The 15,000-nt window shown below is 40.9% G+C and overlaps 2 protein-coding genes across 3 annotated transcripts in view; both read left to right on the top strand.

The window, feature by feature from the left end:
• The window catches only part of LOC116670158 (sodium-dependent lysophosphatidylcholine symporter 1-B), a 223,924-nt gene extending 214,281 nt beyond the window's left edge, over positions 1-9,643 (top strand). For both annotated transcript variants that reach the window (XM_032500542.1, XM_032500543.1), the window contains 11 exons: positions 832-955; positions 1,052-1,130; positions 1,210-1,355; positions 2,185-2,275; positions 2,816-2,931; positions 3,291-3,374; positions 5,447-5,530; positions 5,623-5,735; positions 5,850-5,993; positions 7,370-7,546; positions 7,803-9,643. In XM_032500542.1, coding sequence (XP_032356433.1) covers positions 832-955; positions 1,052-1,130; positions 1,210-1,355; positions 2,185-2,275; positions 2,816-2,931; positions 3,291-3,374; positions 5,447-5,530; positions 5,623-5,735; positions 5,850-5,993; positions 7,370-7,546; positions 7,803-7,845 — 1,201 coding nt within the window. In that variant the 3' untranslated portion in view covers positions 7,846-9,643. The remainder of the gene's footprint in view (positions 1-831; positions 956-1,051; positions 1,131-1,209; positions 1,356-2,184; positions 2,276-2,815; positions 2,932-3,290; positions 3,375-5,446; positions 5,531-5,622; positions 5,736-5,849; positions 5,994-7,369; positions 7,547-7,802) is intronic.
• A 2,533-nt stretch (positions 9,644-12,176) lies between these two features.
• On the top strand, positions 12,177-14,961 carry si:ch211-67f13.7 (zona pellucida sperm-binding protein 3). The gene is made up of 10 exons (XM_032501187.1): positions 12,177-12,830; positions 12,905-13,017; positions 13,109-13,215; positions 13,330-13,507; positions 13,607-13,721; positions 13,792-13,871; positions 13,978-14,066; positions 14,274-14,362; positions 14,405-14,692; positions 14,735-14,961. Exons 1-10 carry the CDS (start codon positions 12,342-12,344, stop codon positions 14,903-14,905), a joined length of 1,719 nt encoding a protein of 572 aa, XP_032357078.1. The 5' UTR covers positions 12,177-12,341; the 3' UTR covers positions 14,906-14,961.
• The last annotated feature ends 39 nt before the right edge of the window (positions 14,962-15,000 follow it).

Below are 15,000 nucleotides of genomic sequence, written 5' to 3'. Positions count from 1 at the left end.
CAGCTTCTCTGACTGAGGTCAGCTGGAAGACTTACAAAGCTTAGGAAAGGCTGTTGACACTGAGTGGGGTGAGAGCGAGGGGGGGGCCAGAGTGGCCCACACCGTTCATCCAGCCCACCCTCGTCCCCTTCTGTAGCCCAGACACCCAGACTGAGCCCTTACATACACACATTTGTTTCACTGTAACTGGGCCAATACACAACCAGGGGAAAACCAGTGAGTAATAAAAGAAGACCTGAAGTGTCTTCAAAAAAGCTACAAACTAGCATGGAAAGAGACTTTTTAGAGATGTTTTAGTGTCTTTGGAAAATCCTGCCTGTCTGGCATCAATCCAGTCTGATGGCGACTGAGATGGTTAACAGTTTTTATCTTTATTTTTTATATAAAGTCGTGAACTTGAGTCACACTTCTTCTCGATTCCCCCGCAACTTTTCCCCCCCTCTGCTTCAGTTTGACACACACACACGCGCGCGCACGCACACGCACACGCACACACGTGCACGCACACGCAGCAGGATTAGTAGGATTATTCACAAAGCGGCAGGGAGCAAATAGAAAAGTGACTGCGAGGGAGGAAAAAGAAACTGAGGGGGGGGGGGGGGGGGGGGGGGGGAAGCTACAGTGACAGTTGGCGGAACATTCCCTTAGCAGTTGGAAACAGCAAGCCTGGCACACTTTTTGTTTCAAGTCAAACTGTACAGACAGCATGGTGAACCCCACTGCAGTAGCTCACATGAATACAAATATTCTTGCTTGATCTAGAAACTCACGTTTTCTTATTGAAAAGTACAAATTAACTTTTTAACTTTTCCTTTATCATACTTTATACAGGATCCTTTTCTCTACTCCTTTTGCGGTGCTGACTTACTTCCTCATCTGGTACGTGCCTCCCTTTGAGCAGGGGAAGGTCGTCTGGTACCTGATCTTTTACTGCCTCTTCCAATCAATGCAGACGGTTAGTATGTCATGTGGACACTCCCTAGCACCTTGTTCCCCTTGGTCCCAGTGCTGTGTACCCTAGCCTAACTGTGTGTTTTGTGTATGTTTGCAGTGCTTCCACGTACCATATTCAGCTCTCACCATGTTCATCAGCAACGACCAGAAAGAGAGGGACTCTGCCACTGCTTATCGTACGTCAGGTTGCCTGAATGATCGGATGCTTTTTACATGAGTGTTGTTGCTGATGCTCCGTTTCTGTGATGCTCTCAGGTATGATGGTGGAGGTGCTGGGCACAGTTCTGGGCACGGCAATCCAGGGACAGATAGTAGGAGGTGACACAAACTGTCCCACTGAGCCTGATGAACACGACAGGAGAAACTCAACCAACACGTCCATAGTTTCACTGAATGAGACGGTGAGTCTCTTGAGTCCAGAGGCATCTGACCGAGGGGATAAAGGGGACTGAGTAGTTTGATTGAAAAAAAACAAAGTTTGATTTTCCAGCTCGCTCCGTTAGTGGTGAAGGAGGGACATCTAATTTCCACCGGTTGCACAATGTCTGCGGATCCTCTCTGACAACACAGCACAGAGTTGTTTACCCTCTGCTCCTGTGGATGGAAACAAATTGTTGTTGGTCTTGTGGTTCTATTCTAATTTGCGAGATCTCATGGGTCCTTCAGCTGTCAGTCATGGCTGCAGCCATTCCGCAACAAATCCAGACAGGTGGGTATTGACGGACAGAGGAGCACGGAGCCGACACGCAGCGGAGCCGATCCACAGCTGTTCTGCAACCAGTGGAAATTAGGAGTAATGCAAACGCTAGCAATGATAAGCTGACGTCATGACCAAACGGTTTATGGCAGATACACACTGACTATGGGCAGATCCAATAGCCTAGTTGTAAACTAAGTACTCTCCTTTAAGGAAGTTAACACTTGTCCATGGAGAGTGGCCTGACTCTCTGTACAAATGAAAAGTACCTGTTGGCAGGTACCAGTGACACCTTTTCATCATGGAAAACCAAAACCAAAATGATGGAGGCAAGTTAAGCAGGTACCATGTGATGGGAAAAACTCCAAAAGATACTAGAAGGAATAGCTGTGGATGTAGGGAGGGGCCCATTGACAATACTTATGTACAGAGTCCAGAACATGTGCTACGCCCCTGATCATGTCAAATAAATGTTTAAAAACAGAATTCACATGAGTGTTACTCCAAGCTAATGTTGTCTTTTCTGTCCTTAGAAACAAGCTTACTTGATTTCTTCAGGGGTCATCTGCATCATCTACATCTTCTGTGCCACAGTCTTGTTTTTGGGTGTGAAGGAGAATAAAGGTATGAATCCTAGTTCTCACTTGTTGAATGATAAGGTGGAATATTTCAAATATGTATAGCCGTGCTGTGGACTCAACGAACATAACTTGGACTGGAGTCATGAATCTGAGGAATCAACTTGACAAAATAAAGACTTTGACTAGAACACCACAGACTCGTGACTGCATTGGACTTACTAGCTTTTTGACTTTTTTAGGACAATGCTTCTTTTGTAGCAGGGAGGGAGAAAGAGGGAGAACATTGAAGCAACTTTTAAAGTGTAATACTTGATTCAGGACTTCATGGCCAAGATTTGAGTCTTACCAGTGTCTTGCACGTTTGTATCAGTTGTCCTTAAACATTTGGCCCTACTTATCACTGGCCAAAAAATAAAGTGGTGGCCGCATTCTGGCAGGCGCCAAATGTCTCCAAGATACGAATAAGGCACATGCCAGAACATTGTTTCACATAATCATGGCTCTGCATTGTGCAATAAATTCCTTTTAGAGCAAAGATTTTCAGCTGCCTTATCTTTGTTTTCTCCTCCATGTTGAATTATAGAGAGCGGGCGAAAGGTATCCCACCTCACCTTCTGTCAGGGCCTGTGGCTGGTGATGGGTTACGGACCGTACATCAAACTGGTCATCGGCTTCCTCTTCACCTCTCTGGCCTTCATGGTAATACTGTGTCTCATTATCTGTGTCATGCTGGATACAAACATTATTGAAAAAGTCATGGTTAAAAGCAAAATTCAACACTTTGGGAAATTACTTTTACTAATGCTTTTTTGTTGAGCATTAGAGGAGAAGATTGTTACCACTCTTAAATGAAGCTACAGCTGGGAGACATTTAGCTTAGTTTAGCTTAAAGACTGGAAACAAGGGGAAACAGCTAGCTGTCCAAAGGTAAAACCACAACTTTGGCTTTTGTACGGATTAAACAAAATACAATGTGTATTTCCCAAAATGTTGAACTATTACTTCAATCTCTAACTGTAGCTGGCATAGAAATTACTCATTTGTTGTTTTTTTTACAGCTACTAGAGGGAAACTTTGCTCTTTTCATTACCTACGCTCTCGGCCATAGAAAGGACTACCAGAATATTCTCCTGGTCATTATGGTGAGTGTTTCCCTTTTCCGATAATAAACTGTTTACCTCAGTGTAAAAGCCCTAATGTGAGATTTGGAAGACATCTGCGGCAAAAAAACAATTTTGTTTTGCTCTCCTTGTGGCATACAGTAAGGTCCTGGTGTTTGTGGGGTTTTCAGTCTGTATTCTGAGGTCAGTCCTCACACAAGGAGGCGCATGATTAAAAGAGCAGATTTTCAGGGTGAGAAGAGGTGTTGTTTGGGCTCCTGGGAATCTGTTTCCCAGTCACACACTCACTCGACGCTCAGCAGGAGTAGGAGGGAGAGACAGGCACACAGTGGAGCTTTTGTTGCCCTGGTTGCGTCCTCCTTCCCATCCTCGTCACTCTGGTGCCTTTCCTCTGATAAGGAGTGGAAACATTTGTGGGCAGTGTATCTTATTTGGAGAGGTGGGAGAAGAAGGGGCAAAAGCAAAGATTTTTTTATTTTTTATTTCCATTGTTGATTATGTTTCTTATGCTGCTAAGTTGTCAGTAGAAAGCTTGTTCTTGTGTGGTCATTTAACACTGGTTGACCAAGTTAAACCTTTAGGACAAAGGTTTTCTTCCCCCGCAGAGTCAAGTTATGATCAAACAAAGCATGTCATGCCCTCGTCCCTTGGCCTCTTCCTGAAGTGGTCACTTTGTTCTTTCCAGTTCCCCACATTTTTTCTGAATTTTGATAGCAAAATGAATGTTAAGTCATCATAGGTAACTTCTATAGTGCCCGAGCTGCAGCCAGAATTTTAGCTATATTAAGGTCTTAAAGCACTGCAAGTCCAACGTGAAACCTTTTTTGTTTTCGATCAGAATTGTTTTTTAATTCAAAAAATGACAAACCAGTGTATCAACTATTTTATGATTTCCAGAGATATTTCTTAAGAAATAAAATCTAAGTCTTATATTTTCATGTTAATGTTACAAAGGAAAATGCATGCATGGAAACAAAGAAATCTGGCCCCTTAAAACAAAGTATTATTATTATAACTATTTTTTATTAAAATGTGGCATCTATAGCAATTTTTATAGCTACATTTATACTACAAAATAAAAAATGACACTATATACACACACCACAGGATATAACTTACTCAAGCCAAGACCTAAATTTCAAACTACAAGTAAGATAAGATCCTTTCTTCCCACACTTGATTCCCACCAAAATTATAAGTTTTATATATAGTCACATAGTAAAACCTCAAAATTGCCCACAAATATAGTATGTTAGAAATATAAATGGTAACTAAAGCTCTGATCGCACCTCGCCAATAACACTGCAAAGTGATACAAGAGGCAATCCTTTCCTTGACTCCACAAGTTTCAAGAGTAGAGTACAGATAAATATTTCTGTTAAATTTAAATCAAAAAACTAAATCCTTATGGTTACTAAAGGTGAATGCCTCTGTCGGTCTTCTGATGAAGCTAATCTGGCTAGGCTAGACAGCGTCATCTGGCTGAATGATTCCAGATAGTCTCGCTTTGCCTGACCTACCTCCACAGCACTGTGAAGAGGGTGTGGCTCCACACAGCATTCCAAGTGGTAGAAAACTGTGCTCTGGTAATTGGCATTTCTTTAAACCACTCTCAATTGTCGCTAAATGCCCAACAGAGCCAAAATAGTCTTGGGAAGGAACTTGTTTTTGTGGAACATGTGTACGTTAAAAGGTTGTTTTAATCGTGCAACAGAAAACTTCCCAAGTTGTGTTCATAGACAACTTGTCCAATCTGAGTTTTCTTCTCCAATCGGAGTTTTCTTTTCTGCAGAGATCTGAGGAGCGGTTAACCATAGTCCTCGTAAATCAACAGTAGTTTAAAATCCAAACACAAAGAATGCGGAAGGTAACGGTCATCCAGGCGAAAAGAGCGTTATCCAGCGGGATTTCCGTTAGCGCTGGAGCAATCCCGGAATTGGAACATCGTGGATATAGACTAGATTCCAGATAAATCTGATGTTAACTTTGGTCAACGTGAATGATTAATATTTAATTATCAACTGTGTACATACCTTGTCCTTTTGCGAGCATGCATGATATTTAATGAAATACTGCGTCACATTTTTTTCCAGCTATCAGGGACTATGACCATCCCGTTTTGGCAGTGGTTTCTGAGCCGGTTTGGGAAGAAGAAGGCAGTTTACTTTGGCGTCACGGTAAGTTAAAAGAAGAAAAAAAAAGTTTTTGGTACAACAAAGGCATTTATTCAAAAGGAATGTGTTGTTATGGAACTGCTTTCTTTCCATAGTGGGCAGTACCCTTCATGATCCTAATCGTCTGCATCAAGAGCAACCTGATCATTTCTTACTTGGTCTCAGTGGCGGCAGGTGTGAGCGTGGCGGCTGCTTTCCTCCTGCCTTGGTAAGCACGAGTTTATCCACAGAATCCATTCCTGGATTCATATTTATATGCAGATGTGGCTTTTTGTTGACTGCATCTCCAGTTTCCTTCTAAATGTCGTGTTTGTGCTTTCAGGTCAATGCTTCCCGATGTAGTGGATGACTTCAAGGTGAAAAACCCAGACATCCATGGTCACGAAGCCCTCTTCTACTCCTACTATGTGTTCTTTATCAAGTTTGCCTCTGGAGTATCCCTGGGTGTCTCTACACTCAGTTTGAAGTGAGTTTGTTGATCCATATCTTTAGCTATTAATCTCATGTACAGTTTGATTCTCACTGTCATCCTTAAAATTTAGTCAGCACACTGTGTCTAAAGGCGCTGCCGCACCAATCCGGTAAACGGTCGTCGGACAGTCTGGCGAGTTCGCTGACTTGAGTCTGTTCAGTTTTCCGTGCCGTCGTCAGTCGGAGGAGACGTTAGCTTTAATTTAGGCCAGTTTGACTTGTGGAGTTGGCCAGTGGGCAGTCAGACTCTATGACCAATCTGATTGGTGGAGCGCTAGCCCTTGACTTGCTAATCAGTGCACTTATGGTAAAACATTTACCGGAAATCAGAATCCTCTTTGTTTGCCAGGTATGAGGACACATACGAGGAATTTTTCTTTGGAACATCGTTGCTCACAATGCGCTTACACATACAAAACAATCAAACAATATATACACACTAATATATACATACTCTAAACAGAAACATAGACGCAGGGTAAGCGTGACGAACGCCTCTCAAATTCTGACAAATCGTTCAAACTGACCTTTTGTAGATAAAAAAAAAAACAACAACAGACCAATTCAGCAACTGCATGGCTTATTTCTCGCTTAAAATGTTTTCAGAAACACATTTTGGTGAACTATTTCCGTAAAATACGAGATTATGTTACAAACGAGCCGCCATTTTGGTTGGCATTGAAATTTGCGAGAAGCCAAACCCACGTGACATGTTCGTCATTTCTGGTTTTAATTTTTTGGGCAACAGTATAGATTGGCGCCACCTGCTGTTATGGAGACATTATGTCTCGCGCAGAACGTACGCTCAAGTCAACGTTGCTTTGGTGTGTTCCGAGCATTTTTTTTGGACCAACAGGAGCCAAATGATCAGTCCGACTACCTTTTCTGCCAACGGTCGGCCATTGGGTTGGTGTGTCAGAGCCTTACACACCGGCAGACGGTGCAGCAAAAACGCAGGTCTTGAAGAAGAAAAAAATGCAGTCTGTCTGCGGCAAAAAGTTGAGGCCAACTCAACTTTTGGGGAAAAAAAACATCACGCTATGGTGGCCAATCATGTAACCGAGGATCAGACCTGTCAGTATGTTTTGAGCTGTGGTTTGAGAATCCCATATAACAATTTGACGGATAACAGTTATTGGGAAATATATAGTCCACTTGTGCCTTCTTGGGGATGTAACACAAATGGGCTGTTTTCACTGACTTACTGACGCACACACACACACACACAAACAAAACTTGTGTTGTTCCATGTTATAGCTTATCAGTCCAGTGGTCACATAGTAATCTTATAATCCTTCACCTAACAGTCTTGCTAAACTGTACTCCCATCAGCTCAACATTTCTCCCTCTGTCTGCATTTTTTTGTTGCAGATTTGCCGGCTATGTGACTGGGAGCTGCTCACAACCTGAGGCGGTCAGTTTAACTCTGAAGGTGCTCGTCTCCCCTGTGCCTGTGGCTCTTATAGCTGTGGGACTGTTGATATTGTGGACCTACCCTATTGATGAAGAAAGGAGGCAGGGCAACCGAAAACTACTGCAAGAAATGCTGTAAGTGAAAAGCACACACAAGCACTTAAGACGCAACTACGCAAACGTTTGTGCTTGATTTGGGATAACCAAACAAGGCTAGACACCTGTTACGCAGCATGACCACAGTAAAGTGTATTCAGTTGTGTGCTGTATACCTATGCAAAATTCTAATGAAACCTGTTTTTCTCAAGTGTAAGAATGCATTATTCACCTTGTCTGAACAAAGAAAAGTCCTTTGTGTCTGAGTCCTGGCTGTTCTCCCGTCCATTAACAGGGACTCTGAGTCTGAAATTTCAGTGCTTGGAAGCAGCGTGTAGCAGCAGAGGACGAGCCAGCCACCACAGCTGCTTTAAGGTGTTTGCACAGGCTATCGAGGGACACGACCACCAACTCTCTGGACCAACAGAGGAGAAGCCGCAGACCACTGCTGCACAAACACAATCCTCATTATGAGGCGCCCTACAGTGGATCACACGGTTTACGTCGCCCTCTATTGGCCGGTCAGTAGCATCGCAGGTGTGAAGTAATTAACTGATACCCTTAATCTTCAGCTGTGTTCAAATTAAGCTTCCATCTGCTAAAACTAGAAAGCATACACAATTTAAAAATGTACACAGTGGGTTATATTGGCAGAACTAAAGTCCTGGGTTCACTCACTGTCATACCATTTCCTTCAGAGGTTTTTTTCTTTCATTGCCTAGTTGGAACACAGCACTGGGATCTGTTCATATTTTAACCTAAACGTAATATCTATTACCAAACTGGACAGTAAAATCTGACCACCTTATCATTTTTTTTTTATAACGTTCAACAACTACAGCTCCTATAAGTATATGGCTCATGGGAGCTCAAACATGGAGTTATACGGATATTTGATACGGAAATCCAAGTGATTTTTCCAAAGATGTGTGATTTCATTGCATGTAGATGTCTACAGTGTTATTGCATTGTGGGACAACAGTTTTCATCTATTCCATGTTTACACTACATCCTGAAATACTAGGTTGGAAATGGGACACAGCTTGTGAGTTGTGGTGTTTATGAAGTATTTATTTGCTGTTTGACAAGATCTGACTTTCACTCGTTCAGACTGGAGTATAATGTTACCTTTGATGTTTACTATGTCTTAGGTCACTTGTGTTTTATTTTCCATTCAAATAGTGCTCTGAAGGAAATAAACAAGAGGAGCCCTTATTTACAAAAGGGCAAACCACCACTATTTCACTAATTGGAGTTGTATGGAGGTGTGCTACACTTTCTGCGTTAAGTTTTAGGCGTTTCCTGTAGATTATTTCAGAAAGGCAAAAACTTAAAGTGTACTTGAATTTTCTGAAGGGAAAATGCACCTTGTGGTATTATGTAGTGTATATATGAAACACACATCTTTAATAACTAATTGCAATGAGATTTACTGTTTTATTATTATATTATATTAATATATATATTATATATATTATGTAAGGTTTTGGTACTGAAAAGGGTTTCCCTTCCTGCCTTTTTTGTGCCTTACCATTTCAGCCTATCTCCATAAGGTTTAAAAGACATTTCTAAAATGTCTTCATTTAGCATGTTTTAAACATGCTTTATTTAAATATTTATTCAAACAAACTATTTAAGGGGTTTTAGGTTTTTCTTATGAAAGCACATGTGTATAATAATTTATCAACCGTGAATGGTTATTGAGTCATCTGTGATTTTCAAGTCCTGTGAGAATTTATTTTTCTGTTTTCTTACAAAAGAAAATATCACAAGTTGCTATACTGTGACAAACATGTTTCTTAACTGTTTTGTGATTCTGAAAAACAGCTGTCAAATCTTAGTTTTTCGGTTTTAGGGAGTCCTCACTTTAGATTACTTAATTTAACAACTTAAAAAAAATTAACCAATTGGTTAATTTAAGAGAATGCATTTCATGTGTTGTTTATTTGTAATTGCTCTGAATGAACTGGATGTAGCACATATCTGGTCTTGGTCTTCTTGGTGTTTATGTGCAGCTGTATGTATGTAGGTATGTATATACGTTTTTATGACATTGAGCAATATGTAAATCAGCAAGGACACAACTTAATATGCTGTTAATTTGTAAGTCTGTAAATAAAGTTTGCCAAAACAGAGGAAAAATTGGTTGGTCTTTGCGATATTCCAAACTCTACCCCACATTTCGCTTAGAATGTCTAACCACTTGTTTCAGCAGACAACACACCATTTTAGTAGAAATGCATTCAGACAAGTTGGCATAAGCACAGTAGTGGTAGGCATAGTGGCCCTGCCGAAGCCTAAAAAAATATTTTTTATAAATTAAACCTACAGGCCTGTGTTTCCACTGTACTTGTAAAACCGTCCATTGAACGATGGTGAAACAAACTGGCCCATGGTTTACCTGTTGACTGAAGCACAACTTCCTAGAGAGATGTGAAGGGCAATCATGCCTTTGGGAAATGTGGGAAAGATGTGCCTGTCAAATGTTATGGAAGAAATCACAGTGCTGCTTTTTGGGGATGTTTAGTCCAAAAATGTAAAGTCATAAACAAAGTCTAATCTACAGAGGCTGTTAACCCTCATGTTGTCCTTGGGTCAAATTGACCCCATTTTCATTTTTTTTGTTGTCACAAAAAATGGGCCATTGAAATATGTTCTTGAAATGTCAACATTAAAAATATCAAAACAACTTTGAGAAAAATCAAAAAAAAGCACCCACAACATTGAAAAAGTGACAAAAATGTCAGAAAAAACAATGTTGAAAAAAAAAGCAACCATTTTTTTCATGGTTGACGGGGGTTAATGATGAGAAGGTAGAAAAAGTAACCAACCCTGAAATAAGTATTACACAAACCAGTAATACTCCTTTTTGTAATAAGAAAAAAGTTGCATCCGACGGATCTACGTGCGGCCGCCCACATCTACAGGATAAAGAAGGGAACCATGTTGGTGGATAAAGTATTTCGTTGCATTCATGTGTAAAGTGGCTTACATTGGGCTAGAACAAAATGGCAGAAATGACGGAATCCAAACAATTGTGTAAACAGCAAAAGAGTTTCTTGTGATCTCAAATAAAAGTAAAACAATACAATAAATGATTTAGAGTAAATGTAAAAAAGTATTATTACACATATTCAGGGCTTTGATGAGAGCCACGTTGGATTGTGGATGTAAGATTCATGAATCTATGGCAAAAGGTCACCTATAAAAACTTGACAGGCTACAATACAGAGCATTAAGACTTTGTTTGGGAGCAGTCAAATCCACACCTGTTAATGCATTTCTTGTTGAATCCATTAAACTGCCGTTACATTTGAGGAGAGTTAAGTTGTCGCTATCATACTGAATACAAACTGCAGAATTGTTGGGAATAATTTTTTTTCTGATAAAGGATTTGGATGCGACATTAACAAAAAAGTAAAACAGAAATGAGATCATATTCATCAGCAGTTATTAACAGCAGTATTTCTCCATGGTTATGTCTTCAACCCAAGGTTAATCTTCATATGCTTGAAAAGAAAAGAGTGGACAGAGAGGAACCTAACATTGGGTATTTGGTTAAAGAATATTGAAATAAAAGTTCTTATGATTATATATTATATCAATATTTATACTGATGGATCAAACCATTTAAATGAACATGTCTGAGTGGGCGTATATATTCCAGAAATTTTGATAAAGGATTAGTAGAGAATTCCAAAGAGGCAGAACATCAGTAATCATCAGTCTTAAGTGGATAGAGGAGGTCAAACCATACAAAGTAAAAGGTAAAGGTACTTTATTGTCTCCTGCACATAAATGTAGTAAAATTCCATCTCTGCATGTAACCCATCACTCAAGGGAGTATTGATATGTTCAGATTATATGAATATAATATAAAATCAGGTCAATCAGTTTGAGAGGATCTTTTAATAGATGTATACAGTACATTTTGTTATTGAATATACTGTACAGCAATTAGGAATCAATGTACATTTCTATTGGATACCAACACATGTTGAAATTGAGGGAAATTAGACTGCAGATAAACTTGCGAAAAGTGCATTAAACAAAAATTATAATATTTTAGAAATTAGTTTTAGGAGGACAGAAGGAAACTCAATTATTCATCGTGAAATAATGACATTTTGGCAAGAACTCTGTAATAATGACATTAAGGGTAGAGATTATTTCAAAATTTCAAAAAAAGTCGGTCCAATTAATAAATAATACAGGTAAATGTAGGAAAGAAGACACCGTTTTTGCTGGATTAAGATTAGGACATACAGGATTTAATGCTACTTTAGATTTAATGCAAAAGACAGTGACAGATAAATGTGAGATTTGTAATTGTAGGGAAACTGTTGAACATGTACTACTGTAATAGTTTGTAGGAAGTTTATTGTAGAGAGGACGAGATTGAAGGACAGGGTGATAGATTTGGGAAGGGAGTGGAGCATTAAAGGACTGTTAGAGACAGGGGATGAACCAGTGATAAACAAAAACAGGTTAAAGGGGCTTTTTATTGATGGTTTAAAGTCAAAGGTTATCACACACTCTGGTACAGTAGGTAGCGCCATGCACCTTTAAACGTTGGTTTGTAGCCAGTCAATAAACTAAGAAGAAGAATATTATATCGAGAATACTATTTTGAAAAAAAAAAGTGGAACCAAAGAAAACTGCCACTACTTCCATTTAAAGACCAAAATCGACCAAAACGAAGCTTAACTCCGCCTGTTTGCAAACCGGATGCCAATTCGTCCGAGTTGCAACTAATTAGACCCAGCCGTGCGCGAGCGCTGGTTTCACGCGCAGAGTTAAACAGGGAAAGGTGGAAGGACAGCGGTCTGTTGCGATGAAAACAAAGTGGCGTCCCTATATTTTGTGGAGTGTTTTTTCACTTTGCCTCCTCAGCTGTGCAATAGGCACTTATGAATCTCCATTTACCAGAAGAAAACAAGTTTTCAAACAGGGTACACCGAAAGCCCACTCAATTAAACAGTCAAGAACAGACGACAGAAAATCCTCGCGGAGGTTACCTACCAGCACTTCTCCAATGTCTCCACTCAGTTCCCAAAGACCTTACCCTCCTCTGACACCTCGACCCATGCGTCCGGGGGAGCCCGAGGCCAAAATCCAGGCGGAATTTGCTTACCTCCCAGACGTTTCTGTAACCTGCTCCGCGTCTGACGTTGTCGTGCGGGTCAAACCAGCTTTCTACGGTCTGGGCGCAGATACAGACGAGCTGAAATTAGGCAGCGCCTGCAAAAGCAACGGGGTTCTCAGACCATACGGGGACCTGCTTTTCACGTATCCTCTGACAGCGTGTGATGCCGTTCGTGAGGTATGATTTGTCATTCGTTTCCAGACTCATAATCATAATGTTAAAATCATAATGTGTGAGCCTCTCTTTGACAGTCGCCCCACGGGCATCTGCTCTACAAATACGAGCTCCATTACGAGCCTTCGCCAAAGCGTTTTCCAAGCTCATCTCAACGGATCAATGTCGACATCGAGTGCCGTTATCAGAGGTGTGTGTGTGTGTGTGTGTGGGTGTGGGTGTGGGTGGGGGTGTGTGTGTGGGTGGGTGGTTTTAACAATCTCCAAAACAAACCTGTCCAGGAGCCACCATGTGCATCGTCTGACTGTGCGGCCCACCTGGGAAACTGCGATTGTGCATAAAAGGCTGAAAGGAAGTCCAAATGACTTCCAGATAGAGTTGATGGATGGTATGTTTAAACAACTGTGGATTGTAGTGATTAAGAGCTGCTTTTCTTTTCAGTGCAATAATGTGTTCATCTGTTATAAATGGCTCTATTTGATGCAATATATTTAACTCCTAGATTCATGGAGAACACCAGCCAAGTCTCTGGTGTACGAGCTTGGGAAGACTGTTAATTTCCAGGTCTCTGCTCCTCATCTTTCAACTCGTGGAAAACTGTACATCAAAACCTGCTATGCTACACCATACAGTGGCTTGAAATCATATACACTCAAATACACAATCATTGACGATTTTGGGTGAGTATTATGCACAGTAGACTACTACATTTAATCTCACCCTTGGTGTCATGATTTGCAATTTAACTGAGATTAGCATCATATTGTTGTCATCTGCAGCTGTTTGTTGGACAGCAAGAGTGACCCAGGGGCCTCTCAGTTCATCTCTCGGACAGATAACACCCTAAGATTCTCCCTGAAGGCTTTCCAGTTTAATTCTGACCCCTATACGGAGGTGATCATGGATCCCAATTCTCAGGATTCACACAGATTTAACTGTTGCTTAACCCAGTTTACATTTTTAGGTCAGAATTCACTGCAAATTGTTTGTCACACCTGAGGACCCGGGTCCTGCACACAAATCATGCACCTACAGAGGGAACGGGTGAGTGTTGACACTATGAGTTCAGTTACCATTCCAGGGCTATAGGTGGCTTTTTTTCCACTGTTTCCATGTGGATTAAGCATATTTTGTGCATTTGCCGTGATAGGTGGAAGGCCCTCACTGGTGATGACTCCATATGTGAATGCTGTGATTCACAATGTGTGACCTCTAAACACCGGAGGGCCATGATGGAAGGTATGTGGCAGTTTTTTTGTTGTCTTTTTTTAAGCCTTGATTAGATTTCAATGATATTTATTCGTTCTCGGATAGATTGGATTGTTGTGGTTGTTTTAACTTGCACTGCAGTGTCATACCTCTGACAATTATTTTGTGCCCAACTAAAAAACTATCAATGAAAGTGCCTATTTATTTTTTAAATTAAAAACATCTATTTTTTTCAAGGCACTGCCAGCAGTGGGTCGTTGTTGGTCTCTGATCAGCCATATGCAGAAGATGGCTTTCTACCGGTCAACATGAGCAGAGAAGGCGAGGCCACAATACACCATTACGTCGATGAGCTGCACAGAGACGAGACCCTGTGGAAAAGTGAAGAAGTAGTAAAGTATGCTGATGATGACAAAGTGCAAGACCACGAAGATAAAGAAGAGGATGAGGAAAGTGGGGTTGTCAATGGAGTGATGACTGAACCTGATTTAGATGAGTTAGGTTTTTGGAGGAGTGTTGTAGTGGAGAAGTCTGAAGGGAAGGATTCAAATCCTTTTAAAGAGGATGGGTCAGGGTATGTATTGGAGGAGGGATTCAAAGGAGAAGAAGATGAGATCCATTTGAATCGGAAGGAAGGCGAAGTGTTGCGTCACCGGGTGCAGTTGGAGCAAATGTTCACATCAGAAGTCGGCCTACAGAGAGAGGTAAAGCCGCTGGTCTCTGAGAGCAGAGAAGAAAACGGGAAGCATACAGATAGAAGTGAAGATCGTGATGGGACGGCAGCCTCTGCGGTGGAGTGGAAGACGGCTGACGGTCTGGCAGATTTCAGAGAGGATGGTGAGATGACCTGGTATTTCAAATGGAGTTAGCATTAGTTTATTGAATCGTTTGGTCCTCTGCTCAAAGACTGTTGTCACTCTCCATAAGAACTCCATAAGACTTATTTCAATAAAAAACATGAAAA

The sequence above is a fragment of the Etheostoma spectabile genome, chromosome 20 (assembly GCF_008692095.1).
Source record: "Etheostoma spectabile isolate EspeVRDwgs_2016 chromosome 20, UIUC_Espe_1.0, whole genome shotgun sequence".
In the NCBI taxonomy this organism is placed as follows: domain Eukaryota; kingdom Metazoa; phylum Chordata; class Actinopteri; order Perciformes; family Percidae; genus Etheostoma; species Etheostoma spectabile.
The sequence above is the reverse complement of the archived record's forward strand: the minus strand, read 5'-3'. Positions and strand labels throughout refer to the sequence as shown.

Coding starts and splice junctions, on each gene's coding strand:
- si:ch211-67f13.7 (XM_032501187.1), top strand. CDS start 12,342: ATGAAAACAAAGTGGCGTCCCTATATTTTGTGGAGTGTTTTTTCACTT. Junction 13,508..13,606: donor ACAATCATTGACGATTTTGG/GTGAGTATTATG, acceptor TGTCATCTGCAG/CTGTTTGTTGGACAGCAAGA. Junction 14,693..14,734: donor GCGAAGTGTTGCGTCACCGG/GTGCAGTTGGAG, acceptor GTCGGCCTACAG/AGAGAGGTAAAGCCGCTGGT.